The sequence below is a fragment of the Ascaphus truei genome, chromosome 4 (genome assembly GCF_040206685.1).
Source record: "Ascaphus truei isolate aAscTru1 chromosome 4, aAscTru1.hap1, whole genome shotgun sequence".
NCBI classification, from domain to species: Eukaryota; Metazoa; Chordata; class Amphibia; order Anura; family Ascaphidae; genus Ascaphus; species Ascaphus truei.
In genome coordinates, this window is record NC_134486.1 from 213,204,676 (window position 1) to 213,220,179 (window position 15,504).

Genomic DNA, 15,504 nt, shown 5'->3' on the forward strand with positions numbered 1-15,504 from the left:
TATACAGGAATCAGGTCATATTCCCGGGGACATATTGGCACATCACTCCGGTCAAAGTCCTCCCTTGAAAACAGTTATGTGACTTACCGCCAGGTTTCCCTGCTTCAGCACAGACCAGAAAGGTAAATGAGGGCATAGGGATTTGTATATCTCGGGTGCAGTCAAGGTTCCCTAAGTTAGTGAGGGTTCCCCAGTATATGCCCAGGTACCCAGAATCAGTATATAGGTTCTAGGGGGTTTCTCCAACTATATATTAAGTTGCGAGAAGTTTTATGAAACCTAAGTCCAAGTTTCAGTAAAGGAAAGAGATACAGCCCTGGGAGTGTTCCTAAGTGTTTTTTTTGTTCTAAAGAAAATTAGGTTTCCTTAAGGGAAGGAGCTACAGCGCTGAGATTGAAGCTAAGCATCTTTGCCATTTGGGCAGGATGGCTAGGTGGAGTACCCACGTCTGTGAAACAATGCCGACCATCGCTGTATTTGCCTTCCCAGACTTGAAGGCACCTAGCCAAGCAGGTGGCTTCTGAATAACAAGTGGCTAAGGTGGCAAACTCGCACATGCCCTCGTTGCATTCAGAAGTGCCACTTGCCCGGCTTCAGAAGACTGAAAGCCCTCTGATTGGCTGGTTGTAAAGTTCCCAGGCTGGGATTGGTTATAGTATTTTATGAATGAATCGGAAATACTATAAGAAACCCAGCAGCCAATACGGACCTCAGATTCTAAGCGACACGACAGCAGCGGCAAATTTGAACTCACCAAAAGATGCTCTTGGAGAAATAGACGCGAGCTGGCTTTAGAAATTTCAAGTTCCACTTTTCGGGGCCAAGTTCTGAAAAGATAATGTAGCGGTCGCGGCTGGAACTATACGCCGAAAAGAGTACCAGGACGTTTGGTACTTTCTCCCGGTCAAGGGATTTTGGCATCTCCAGAAGAGTTACAGCGGTGGCGTCAGAAACTTCATGCCAATTTGAGTTCCAGGACTTTTCGGTTAAGTCCCGGTCAACCTATAGACTTTGTTTTATGGATTATTTTGAATAGGAAAGTTTCGTTTTGTAGCCCAGACCCCCTGTAAGTGTGGTTTCTTCTGTATGTTGTAATTCATTGTGTGTATGTCTGTTTCAAAGGAATAAATCTCAATTTGTTTTACTTCTTGGTTTTGCTCAGTGATATGATCCCGGTATAAAGGTGTAAATCCCTGGTCTCCCGTGACAGTCATTTCTTTCTTCATAAATCCTTTCTTTGAATTTCTGTATTAGAATCTGCGATTGTTCCTCTGAAAAATTTCTTTTATTTCTCCTCAGTTGCCCAAACGTAATATTAGAGTTCCATTTAGGATAATAATTGCTGTTGACCATTTTGAAATACGTTTTGGTCTTCAGTTCTGTGTTTTCAATACATAAGATTAAATTCAGAAATTCTATCTCCTTTCTACTTTTTTTTAGAGGTACATTTTATGTTCAGATTATTTTGATTTATTTATCAAAAGATCTTCATCACCTTTCCAGATGAAGCACATCATCAATGTATCTTTACCAGAGGACCAGACTCACACCAAACTCGTGTTCTGACCATTATTGGTCAAACCAAAAGAAATTATGCAAAATAATTAATTGTATACCCTCTAGGATGAATGATGCCTGTTCATTTGGCATGTCTGGATCATTGAGCAAAACCCTTTTAATTGCTACCATCCCTTGTATATGATCAATTGATGTGTAAAGGTAAGACATATCACAGGTTGCTAACGTATATTCCACTTTCCATTTGATATTTTCCAAAATAGATAAAGCATCAGTAGTATCTTTTAGATGAGATTTTATCATTACAACATATCTTTGAAGAAAGTGATCAATATATTCTGACAGATTTGAGGTCATTGAATTTATGCCTGAGATTATTGGTCTACCGGGGGGGGGGGTTAATTTCTTTATGCATCTTTGGCAGAAAATAAAATATGGGTGTTTTCAGTTTTGCATTCCACAAACATTTGTCGTTCTAAGGCATCTTTCTTTTTGTTACGCATGACAATTCTTGTATGTGCGCCTAGGAGTGCAGCAAAATATTTCTTTGTTTTTCCTGAATGAAATTCCAGGGAACAGCATATGATAACTTTGTACAACTAAATGGTTGTTTTTATTTTCTTCTGGAATTGAAGATTTTTCCAAATGATGCAAGCTGAGCATCCAACATTGCTGGGGGGTTTATTTTAAATTCAAATACATTCCAATGGCTTAAAAAAAAATCTGTTAAATTGTACTTTTGTGTGCAGTTTGGTTTAAGTATGCAGTTGAAGATTAGAGAAGTAAATAAACATTCATGAGCAGTATAGATTCAATGTAATAATTTAGCTGCTCACAGCACTGCTTTTGAGCCTATATTTTGTGAATGCTACAAAAGTAGTTCTAATAGCCATGTTGGCCCTGGAGAAATGTAAATTTGTTGTAAGATTTTGGTTCATAATATATTAAATTATAGTGTACAGAGCTTTCAAAACCTCATACTGTAGGTTTCTTTTTAAATGTAAAAAGTAGAACACCTGCAGAGTGGTCTTCTTCTGCTGGTGACTGTTTTCTCTGTAATGCAACTTTAGTGTATTGTTTGATAATTAACTAAAGAAAACAAATAGAGTTTTTTTCCTATTATTTTGTGATTGTGTTAGATTCAGTTGTTTTTCCCTCTTGATTATGGTAATATCTGTAAGAAAGGTCATGGGGTCATAAGGTCATGTTTGGTTACTTTTTATAAATTGTATTGTTCTGGCCCATGCTCACTGTAGCTAATGAGTAGGATCAGGCAGTTAAACTCATCCCCTTTATATGCACTCAGAGTCCTTCTATTTTCTGTAACTTTATTGGATCGGGTAAACAGAAAGTATAAAATAACTTGGAGGTGGCATTTGTGAGAGGCAGGTGACAAAGCAATGCTTTGTTCTGGGGAAACAGTGAGAGGGATGGCTACTCACAATGGTACCCCTTGATTAGAAAGGGGATATGACCTGACATGCAGGAAATAAGGCAGGGAGAAACAAACAGCGAGGACTCCTGGAAGAAATCAAATCAGGCCACTGCAGTAGTTGCTAGGCAACAGTCTGAGACAGGGAGGAAAGGATGTTACATTTGTAGCAACAAATACACTGAGGAGTGACAGCAGCCACAGAACAGGGAGAAAAACAATACATGTGCCAGAACAGGTATTTATTCTGATCTTGTATTTAAAAAGCAAAATTCTTTACTCTTTTTTTTCTCCATAGTTTTTCCTCTGAATCCCAGAAGGTTTCCAAATCTATCATTGCTTTTCGTATTTCTTTTTTCATTTTTGCCTTCCCTGAGCTGGACAAAGATGGACACATCCCTTGGTAGCAAGCCACTCTGATCCAGATCTACAAAAGGGTACTAAGCTTTAGCACGTCTTTACTCCCATTAATATGACTTAGGGGCCTATGCACTAAGCTCCGATAGAAAAAGTCGCCAGGGTTTTTAAATCTACATTTTTGACAGCATTGCTATCACGTTGCCCTTCATGCTTTTGGATTAGGGTTACCATTGAGTGCTATAGTGGCTTATCATGCCCATATTATATGGATATGATGTACCACTATGCCAATCAATGGGTACAGGGTGGGTATAGTGGGTCCGGGGTGGGTGGTTAGGCCTCCAGGGTGGGTAGAAGGTGTGGGTTGTGTATTGGTGATTATAACATATTGTAATGTTTATTGGGTCAGAGAGGGTGAGTGAAGGGCCAAGTACCTGCCCCCAATAAAGCTGCTGTTGTCCATTAACCCCTTAATTGCCTTAGCGGTTAGCTGTTAAGGTAATGAAGTTGACTGTAAATGCATTTTTATTGCATGGGATTGATGCCGGGGGTCTCCGGTGCTGATATTAATATTAATAGATATCAGCTGTGGATACTCCCGGCATCAATCCGATGCAGGAAAAATGCATTTTATTTCTAATTTCCATTTCGCCGCCTTATCGGCAGCTTCTCCCCACCCTCTTGCCAACTTCTTCTGGCGAGGCAATTTGGAGAGAAAATCCCAATTCTAGAGCCGCGATTAGCCTTGATAAGCTAATCGGGGTTACTAGAATACCACGAGTTTGAAAAGCTGGCAATAAGTGGTGATAAGTGGCTTAACGCCGCAGGTTTGGTGATTTTTTTTCTCGGCCCAAAAATTGGCCGAAAAGCTCTCTTATCGCCGACTTATCAGAGCTTACTGAATAGCAGTAGGCTTTGTTGGCGATAAATGACTTATCGAAGCTTAGTGCACAGGCCCCTTAATATGAATTGACATAACCCTTTTGTGGATCTGGGCTTCTGTGTACTGGTGGTGCGCATTAGAGTTCCAATGATGTTGCTCTTAATTAATCCTTACTGGGTGTCACTTATTTTCATAATACTGGCACTAAGCTACTAAGTTGTGTTCTTCTTTGGGATAGAATTGCTAAGCGACAGTATGGACCTTCTGGCTCCTGACTATGCCTTAAAGTTACCGACATATTTACTTAAGATCTAGAAGATGCCTTTCAGCTCCTGTGAGACATACGTTATATATAACATATGGTTAGGGAAGACTCATTATGTAAGGTGTCTTGTGGCTAAGGTGCGATTTGGCTTTGTATTTAAAGGAGCAATTCCACATAGCCAATGAGAAAACAAACTTTTGTAAAGAGCCAATTAAGATAAGGGGAGGGAGACAGGACTGGCCAGTTCACTTTTCAAGGAGACATTACCCCTTGAAGCAATTTTTGCCAACTGGTAGCACCATTCCTGTAAGGCATCTTCCAAAGTTTTTACTTGAAATAAGCATTCTGGAGTTACAATATGCACACACTACATGCACTTACACCAAATACTTTAATATAATGAAAGTACGCGGTCTCATACTTTATACATGCGCTATTAATGATGTAGGTGAAACGTACGCTTTTATTTTCAGCAAACATTTAATAAAGCAATTAAAAGACTGTGCAATTGTAATTCTTAATAAAAGATTCCCTTCATGTCATTTGTTTGAGACCTTAAAGAGCATGTTAAATGTAATGAAAATGTCACGTAGGCTGTAGGCTCATCTCCATTGAAAGTCTATTTGACGTTAAAGCATATACATGGAAGACCATGCTTCATAAATATTATATCTGAGGTACTTTGCATTCCTGCAGAGGTACTGTACAGTAATAATGAACCACTTTTGTGATGTCAAGAAGCAAAGCATTCAAGGTTATATAGAATGTTATTTTACATATTTTTATATGTATAACATTAGTCATTATTATGGTTAATAAATATTATAAGAATAATAACAATTATTTGGTAATTAAGGACAATATGTAATAAGCCATAAGTGCAACGCCTGTATGCCTGCAGACCTGGCCAGTCCCTAGTACTGAGGTGGGTAAGGGTATAACACGCACCCACATCAGAGAGGGCGTGCCCGGAGTGTGGTAATGCGTTGCCGGGCCTGGTAAGAAAGGGTTAACGTATACTTGCAGAGTCCGGGGTGCCAGAGATCGGATAGTAATGTCCGTGTGCCAGAGTTCAAGGATTGGAGAGAGCAGTGTAGTGAAGTCCGTAAGCCAAGGTTCAAGGGCAGGAGAAAGCAGAGTAGTCAAATCCAAAGCAGTACAAGTTCAAGCCAGGGGAATCCAAACAGGAGCAGGGACAGGAACCAGCGCTGAAACAAACAAGGGAGCTAGGCATAGACACTGCACACACAGGAGCTACATGAAAGCTATGCAGAGCAATGAGTAAGAGGACAGAGTGGGGTTATAAAGGAAGGGGAACCAATAGGGGAGAGAGGCGGAGCAGAGGGTTGAGTGAGAGTTTGCAGGGATAGGTCTGAGGGAGCAGGGGAGGAGACAGGGGAATAATTAAGAGATATGGCTTGTAAGCCACGGAGGGCGGAGCTAGAGTTTAAGGACGGCAGATAACTGGAGCGTGTGCGCGCGCCCTCTGTAAGGTACCATGCGCGTGCACCGCGCATGTCACAGAGCGCGAGGGACGCAGCGCCGCGGGGGCGCTCGGCACTGAGGGAGAGAGGGATGGAGAGGCGGAGGAGCAAGGTAATGTGGAGGCTGGGGGAATAGAGACACTGCGGGGGCCGCGGAGGGGAGCAAGTGATTGCGAATGCGTGTGCACATTGCGGAGGACGCGCACGGGACCTGAACGCGCGTCAGGATAAGCCAACCGTGCCGCAGAGGAACGGCCACGAGGAAAGGAAGGGGGAGAGTGAGGATGCAGGGAAGAGGGAGGGCTAGAGGCAATGGAAACAGAGAGGTGACAGGGACACGCTGGGAAGCGCGAGTCCCCCGATCCGTCACAATAAGTCACCTGATGGCTAAATGACATGAGTAACCACGGTTCTCGAATGCCAGAGCCCTAAATGTTGCATAATTTATGTTTAACTTTGTAGATATGCACTATTTGCCCGTTCTTGGCTCATTTGTTCAAGGAGTTGGAGCTACAAATTCCAACGAGGTTAATTAAGTCGACATTTGTACAATACGTCTGCTGTATTTTTTGAACATGCTAAAGTTGAATTATGGTTCACTGTTACAGATGCAGCGGCCGTTATTCGAAAAAATCACGGAACCATTTTCGGGTGCTCTGCTTTATTCCATGCGGCATAAACGTGGCCAGTCGCCCCAGGCACACGTGTTTATTGCGGTTGCTTTGTTTGAATTTCATAAATTCTGTTTCTTTGTGTGCAATGAAATGAATGAATTGTATTTGTACAGTACTGTGCTACTGTGTCAATTTCAGGTGTTTAAAAACCAGAACACTGAAATGCCAATTTCCGCACTCGCGTCTAAAGGCGGTACGGTTGGAAGAAATCATGCGCCATGACATGGGTATTCCGAGGTATACAACGCGTGTTTGAATAACGGCCGCTGCATCTGTATGCACCATAATAGATGCTGCTACAGCAGGATCAGTGACCTCAGAGCTTCTGAGTAGCCCATGAGATGCTGCTCGGTGAAACAGCGATCGGTGAGAGCACATTCTGTAAGGTCTCAGGTATTCTCTGTGTAACCCCCTCAATGCGGTCAATAGCAGAATAGCGTATGATGGGCCCACCCTGTGTTCCCACAGGGATACTGACGTCACATCGGAGTATATAGGAGAGGAGGAAGGTTCGGGTTAGGTTCCTGGAGGACAAGAGGAGAGGAGCCTTGGGGAGTGTAGTTAGCGATTATGTTCCTGAAGTAATATAAGAGATCGGGACCCCCTTGTTTGGTATGTTACAGATGGGGATCTCAATTAGATGGTCAACAGAAACACGCAGATACCACAGAGGCGGAGACATACCTGCCACAGCGGCCATATGCAGAGGGCTCCCGGGTGTCAGCGGATCAGCTCTACAAGCGGATCCACCTACATATTCTCCTCAACCAGTAAGGAAGTGGCAGTTCCCAGTCAAGAATGGGGTATAGTCGTTACCTGTACAGAACCAGTCAGGATCCCTTTAAGGGTCCAAATTAGACGGGGTATAATGGACATTACTCTGAATGGGAGCCCTGTAAGATATCCAAGTAAATGAACCTCCCTTTGAGTTTTAAGAGCGGGCACCTGGAAAAGCACCATATCAATGAGTAAGAGTATGTAAAGCAAAGTACAACTATGTCAAGTATGTGTGTGATGTGTCCCCGTGCCTGGGGACCTGAATAATGATTGAGTTGTACTACAAAAGTTCCAGGCGCCCATCATTTTTCGCCCTTACTACCTCATCACCTAGCTGCCTGAATCCAGCACCCTGAATTGAGGTAAACTATGCTGAGTAGCTAAATACTGCGCACCAATGTAAACTCCCTAGGAGCTGGGCAGAGAGGGTTAGATCTGCTATAGGTCAGAGACATTCAATTGGTGCACATCTTTTTGGGGTTGTGGTGAAGTCTTGTCGTTTTCTTGATGGCCAGGAGCAAGATGAGTAGATGGAAGAGGTAGCTGCACCTCTAGGGTCTCCACAGGTAGCTCTCCATCCTAGGCTTCTTTTGGCGATGCGCAAGTTTATACAGGACGGAAGTTTTTAAAACATTTATTAAAAAATGTGCAAACTGTTTGTTTCTTTAAAAAACATAGCAATGTAAAACCCTAGAACCTGCAGCTATGAAGTAACCTATTGACTCTGTTATTGGTATGTGTAGGATTAGCAGCTTGAAAAAAACAGCTTTATTTTTATTATTATAGAATTAATCATTCTGAAACATTACACCTTTTAGCACATACTGAAATTTTTATGAGATTATTTAAGGACATAGATAATCAATTTATAAAATCTCTTTTATATGTACCTCGTGTGACAGTCTTGTTGTATGCGTTATTACAGACACCCCTTTCAGTGCTTCCTCTTGTGTTAGAGGTTGTATCAGTTTAATAGCCTCTATCAGCTACACTGCGGCTGGCGGAATATGCTGCCATGCTGCCATACTGCCATTGCCATCAACTTTTTTGGCATCGGTCGACCTATTCTCGCATGTCTGATCTGTGCACTCAGCCATTCCCACAGGTTGCAACTATTTTGCAATGGCTTTCTATATTACCGCTGTGCTAATGCTGCTAAATTCTTTGCCATATGCTGTAATTGGCCATTGCTGGTATTACCACCTCTTCCTTTGAATTTTAGAATGTACCATTTAGCAGTTCACTTGCTAGTCACAGTACTAACGTTGCCATGTCTGTAAATAGAATTTATTTTAACTTATACCACAGCATAAAGGCCTCTGCTTGCATACAAATTGCAGAAAATACTTGTATTTATTAGGAATGCATTTTTTTAAAACCGTTCTTCCAAAAGAAATGATCAGGAATGTGTCTTACAGACTCATTATAGACTCGCTACAGCTGAAAGACTCCTTATAGCTATTTGAAGATATATCCTAAAGATACAATATAATTTCTAAAGTTAGTTTAGAAATACAGTGGCATTTCTCCTTCCAGGCCGTGCCATACTATCTTACAGGCCTTTTAACAAATTGCGCAGAACTGCTTAGCAAAATATGCCCCTTTATCTTGGTATTGTAGTGCACTCGCTGAAAATAGGTAGAGATTTCAGCATAATGGGGATCTATCAAAGTAAAAATATGTCATAAAATCGTCTAAACCTTTGGAGGAACCATAAAGAACCCAATTAGTGTAGAAATGCACACTTTAAGAACATTTCTGTGTTCATACGTAAAATTATACAAAATTAATTTTCGGATACAAATGTGAGATTTGCCTTGGAACAGAGAAGTTGTATAAGTAGCTGTTTGATTAAAAGCAAGTTAGCCACGTAACAGATCCTCAGACCACTTAGCAATATATTCACTGGTATGTATTCTTTGTAAGATGTTTACTGAATTTCTTTGGCGTACAGAAGAGAATGTATAAAAAGCTAATACATTTTTACACTAACATGCAAACCGATTATTGATTTTAGCCTTTGTCTACTCTACTAGGAGAAGCTTCCTTCTTTATGTCCCTGGGTTCAAGAACATAGCCCATAATGCTTATTTTTTCTTGCATTTTAGGTATTGGAAGATAATGATTATGGACGTGCAGTAGACTGGTGGGGCTTGGGAGTTGTAATGTACGAAATGATGTGTGGAAGATTACCATTTTACAATCAGGATCATGAGAAGCTTTTTGAATTAATACTAATGGAAGACATCAAATTCCCACGAACTCTCTCGGCAGATGCAAAATCCTTGCTTTCAGGTCTTCTGATTAAAGATCCGAATAAAAGGTTTGTATGAAATGTCGAGACTTTGATTGAATGAAATATTTCTTGTTAATTCCGTCAAATAGTGGGATTTATACAGTAATATAGACCAGGAAATTATTCACAGAATGTGTCCCTGAAAATGTAAATTACTACACAATGCAAGATTAGGTTCATGAATGCAACCATGTCCATCTCCAAATTTATCAAATAAAATCAAGCCATTTTTTTGCGTGAGCAGAGATTCAGGAAAAGATTTAAATAAATGTATCGCAACACACCCAAGTTCCTTTTTGTCTCCTTTATGAGAGATTACCAAAGCATTTATGTACAATTTTCATATTACAGCAAGTCATATTTATGCAACAAAGAGTGACAAACTATTTTAATATTGGCTTCTTAAACACAGCTTTATCTGTCTAAAGAAACATTACCTGAGCAAGCATATGTTTTAGGTGTAGGGTTGTCATCAGGCCAGAAAGAACAGTTTCAGAAAGTGCTCTTTTTACATTGGTAATTTAGAAGGAAGTGACAGGCTTTAATTTTAATATGACGAATATTTACTTAACTCGCTTAACATTTTAGATCCCAGTATAAAATATGTTGCACTTTCCGAAGCAGTTTCTTTAATCTGAGGTTAGGTACGTGTATGTATGTTACTCTGTTAGCTTTCTGTATGTAACACTGGTCCCCCTTCAACCACCCCCCTCCCTACCCCCCCCCTCCCCCCCCCCAGGAGAGTTCACTGCTACACGGTGTGGTGTGGTGTGGTGCATACCTACTGGCTCACAGTAGATCTGAGTTTCCCGTGTTGTTGTAGGGGAGAACAGAACAGGCTTCTGGGGTAGTAACTGATTCGTACACACGGTGAAGCGCCTCCATCTCTTGCAGGCCCCAGGGATGTGGAGACAATCCCTGCAGGAGAACTTACTTCCTCTTCCCCTTATAGATTGCAGTCTCAGGCAGGAAGGTATATTCGAATAGGATCACACTTTATGTACACATTGCAGATGGTGAGCATACACAGCTCACAGTGGTACAGCAGTTCTTGGGTCTTCACCCTCAGGATGTACCCTGGACCTTCACTGCGGGTACAGGGTCCCCACAGCAGTTCTTGCTCTTCCCTTACTCCCTATTAGAGCCAGGGGTATGGTCTCACTCCTAACTTCCCAAGGGGAGAAGGCAGAAAATGCACAGCCAATCCACACTTCTGGATGAGAACCTCTCTCTCTCAAGGTAGAGACAACTTACTAACTTTGGTAGTGCAGCCCCTTAAGTACAAGAAAAGCAGGAACCAGGTCTGAGTCCCCGATTGGACACACAGGCCTTGTTGCACCACCTCCCCTGTGACTCACTGAAGCTGCTGGGGTGGGGAAAACCCAGGATTAGTCCTGGCAGGCCTGCTGTTACCTGGGCTTATTGCCAGAAGAAGGGCAGACTGGTAGTCAGAAACCAGCCCTGGCTACGTGTAGATACAGATGCGGTTTGCATTTATGATCGTACACATACTGTACAAATAGTCTTAAGCATTTTAAAGCTTTGTCAATGTATCTTCTTGTGAAAAGGGATTTTTTTTATAGGAAAGAGGAAGTTAAAATGCTGAACTGGAGCATTAAAAGTTATTACCCCACTACTCGAAAAGTTGCATTTTAAAGGTATTTGGGGCATTTGCAGGAAGATGCCTTCTAACACTTGTCTAACAATTTTTTTTTTTTTTAGTGAAAATGGGTATCTTGTCCATAAAAAAAGTTATTTTTAGTTTTTACAACAAATGTACAAAATGTTGATTGAAATGAACAGGAGTTTCAGTATAAATGATAATGTTCCTTCACAGAACAGTATATATAGAATTGTTCCTCTCTCATCCCCAGTTTTTGCTAAAGACAGAGATTACATTTTTTAAGGCAAGTGAGTGCTCATTCAATCTCTATTTCAAATTTAGTTGGATTTACTTTACCTAATTCAATATATTTATTCAGTATGTAACATCTCACTTGCTGGTCCCTATGGTACAAAAGAGGTTAAGGTTTAACAGCCTTCTGTCTAAAGACCATCTCAATACACTTTATTTATATACATGGACATGTCTAAATATATTTGCACTTTGCTTATGTAGCAGAGTCCCCCTCCTTACCTCTGGTGAAGGGAAACTGCTGAAGTGTCGCCGGAGCTCTGCGCAGATCGAGAGGGTGGGGGTGGCCATCTTGAGGGAAGATGGCGCATGCGCAGTGGCAGAAGTGCGGTGGCCATCTTTGGTGGCTCCACATAGAATACTGTGGGACTACAAGTCCCAGGATCCTCTAGGAGGAAGGGAATATATTTGGCAAACACCCCAGGAGTCAGTCCTGACGGAGGAGGCAATGGAGCAGGCAGTGTCCAGGGAGCAGTGCTTCCCTGGACTAGGCCTAGCGCCCTTAGGCCGCAGCTAGGCCCTGAGTCACCCCAGCGGAGTATTGCAGGGAAAGCCCCAGATAGGGACTCTTCCCATTTAGTGCATTGTAGTGCTGTTGCACCGGTGACCGGACAGCCACGCGGTGCCCTGCGGCCTGGGACCAAGTCACAGGATCCAGGACATTCACGTGAGACACTCCATCTAGAGTTCACCCACGAGGCGGATCAGGATCCTAAGGAGTGAGGGGATTGGTGTCGGAGGCCCCCGCTGTGTGGGACCTGACTGATCCATATCTAACAGCTGCACTTGGATACAGGAGTGGCCAGGAAGGTATAAGTGCACCATGAGGTTCACAGGGGTAGCGCTACCTCACACTTGGTGGGACTGACTGGGAAGGACACCAGGGTATTGGTGCCACCGCACCCTCAGTACTTTGGGGGAGAATCCCCAAGTGTTGGACTATTGGGTGTACCTTGGAAGTTACAGTTATTATTGTTATTGTATGTGTGTTAAGTAACCATTAGTTATATACATTGTATGTGTATCATTCATTATTGGGATTGGTTCCTGTGAGGGGTTATCCCACCAGCACTGTGATCTCTCATAGGTGGAGGCGCTGCACTGATAAAGAGAAAGAGCTCACCCCAGGCTCCCAGCGGCGGAGGCTTAGGCCTCCTGTGAGCAAACAGGTATAGCAGCATGTGTAGTTTCCCTTAGGCATAGGGAAAGGGGGCTACATTTGGAGGCGCTGCTGAGATTCAGACCTGGGGTGCCGAGATAGCAGAACTAAATTTAGAGAACAATGCTTGTACCCTTCAAGCAAGAGGTCTGTCAGTGGGCCATGGAGTTCCAAGAATCTCCCCACCACGTGGTCGCGGTTGGAGACTTCCCGGCCGGCACAACCCCAAAACAAGTATGCACCCGTGTAAGGGAGTGAAGAGGTTACCTCCCTTTACAGGGCAGCAGACTGAACTGAGGTGTCGGGTTTCCTGCAGCTGACTTGTAAAACTCCTGAGTGAACAGGTATAAATGGCAGGAAGTAGCTGCTGTCAGTGTCCCTGTCTGCAGTCTGTGAGAGGATTACAGACAGAGTGACCGCCCACCGGGATACTGGCTGGGTTGACCAGAAGATTTTGCCTGGCAACTGTGAGGAACCCACAGCCTCACCCAGCAGAAACCTGCACAAAAAGGGTAAAAAGACTTCTTGGGAGCAGCAAGACCTCAGAGCCTGCACTGGAGAAATCGGAGACGCCGAACCAGCAACAATGTCAGACTTTCACTATTGTTCCCTGTCTTTCTAAATACTGTTTCATATGTTTTGGGCTGGGAACCAGGTTAGTTGGCCAGCGTCGTTAGAAAGGGCACAACAAAGTGTAGTTAGTCTCCTGAAAGGAGTAGGTGTTTATTTTATTATTTTGTGTTTTGCCTTAAAGGGGCAGTAGCCCTATTGTTCGGTTGCTGTTTCGTGATTAATAAACCGAACCAGTTAAGCGGAACCCTCTGTCTATGCGTCTAACTGCCCTCGCCTACAGGCCGCTCCGTCACAACACCCCTAAGCGGTTTTGTGGCATAGTCGGAGCCCAGCCAGCAGGCCCAAGTGGGATCTCTTCTACCGATGGAGCGTAGTCATCGTTACCGCTGGCAATGAGTTAAGTGATGATTTGTCGGAAGACTTGCCCACAGGTTGCCCGTTGATATACCCAGATCTACCCATACCAATGGTAGCTTTCAGTCCAGGACCCACACCAGAGGTACCTTGGCGGACTGAACTCCTACAACCCACCGATATCCCCAGAAGGAACGAAGCTAGCCTGGAGTCAGTCCATAACTGTCGGTTTGACTACCCTAGTCGCCAGTTAACTAGAGGCTCGGACTTTGAGGGAACAGTACAGCAACTGGTAGATGGCCTAGCGCGGTCCTCACAGTCCCACAACTACCGCAAGCTCAGAACTTTCTCCAGGATATCACCCACTCCCGTCGGAGAAGAAAAGTTTGGGGTATGGAGAGAACATACCCTGCATGTGCTCGAGGAATGGTCCTGCTCTAAAGCTGTGAAGAGGCAGTGAATAGTCGAGTGCCTACGGCCCCCAGCAGCCCAACTTGTGTGAATTCCGTGAGACCGAGGGAGAAGCCATCACCCAGGAGTTGGTCGAACTCTTCAACCAGGCCTACACTGCTGAGGATGATGAAGATGAACTCTTGGCCCAGTTCCGTGCTCTCCACCAGAAGGAGGGAGAAGAGCTGTCCACGTTTGTTCGATGCTTACAACTGTTCTTATGGGGATTACTCTCCAAGAATGTTATCCCTGCCACCATAGTAAATGAGTACAGATTCAAGCAACTCGTGAAAGGATCTCTACCCTCGCATCCTATAGCCCTTATGATGCGAGGCGCCTCTTGGGCTGCCACACCCCCCAGCTTCCTGGAGTTGATGAGCCACATAAGGAAGTAAGAGGTTCAATTGTATTTCCACACCCCCAAGACATCTTGGGAATCTTCCAAAGGGGAGAACAAAGCGACGCCCTCCAAGAAGCCTAGTGCAAAGGAAAATCCTGAGGACAATACCCCCCCAGGGTCCTCCACGACAGACCTTTTCAATGCCTCAGAGCCCGACTCCTAACCCTGGCTTCAATGCGACCCAAAGCAACCATTGCTATAACTGCCTTAAGGAAGGACACTTCGCACAGGATTGTCTGAAGCCAAATACTTCCACCCCAGGAGCCATGGCCTTCACCGGGCAGTTGGCAGAACAGCTGTCCACCTTCCAGGATAGTGCCCTTGTGCCTAGCGCTGAAGAGGAGCCTGAATCGGATGCCTACAATCGAGTGGGACCTGCAGCCATAATACGAGTGCAAGTGGAGGGTACCTACTCCTCCGTTTTTCTGGATACCGGGTCTCAAGTGACCATCATCTATAGGTCATTCTACGTTGCATCTGAAGCATCTGCCTATGCAGTCGGCAGAAAATATGAAATTGTGGGGCCTTTAGTAGCAAGGACTACCCCATCAATGGTGTGATTCAAGTACGGTTGGACATACCGTAGCTCAATACCAACAAATCCCACCCCATGGAAGTGGAAGCCCTGATATGTCCCGAGCCCCGGGAACATCCAAATTCCCCCATCATATTGGAGACCAACATGAATGTGGTGAAAGCCCTGATCTGGGCCTATCTGCAAGAAGTAGGTGAACTACCACTCTCATCTCTGCAGATTCACCCCGTATTAAAAAACGAATGCTATAAGATCTCTGCCCAAGAAGGATTCAGATAGTTCTTCAGCCTGGAAAAGGGGTTGACAGAGATTCCACCAGGGGGAGCGAGGCACATGGCCGCTGTACCTAACTATCTGGGCCATGACGAGACCAACTGGTACTTTTCATTAGAGACCACGCCCGAAGAGGAAAGGGTTCAAGGTGGTACC

At 43.8% G+C, this 15,504-nt stretch overlaps 1 protein-coding gene across 3 annotated transcripts in view; it reads left to right on the forward strand.

Moving 5' to 3' along the window:
* AKT3 (AKT serine/threonine kinase 3) overlaps positions 1–15,504 on the forward strand; it is a 642,459-nt gene that overhangs the window by 557,891 nt on the left and 69,064 nt on the right. For all 3 annotated transcript variants that reach the window (XM_075596830.1, XM_075596831.1, XM_075596832.1), the window contains one exon: positions 9,502–9,716. In XM_075596830.1, the coding sequence (XP_075452945.1) occupies positions 9,502–9,716 (215 nt within the window). The remainder of the gene's footprint in view (positions 1–9,501; positions 9,717–15,504) is intronic.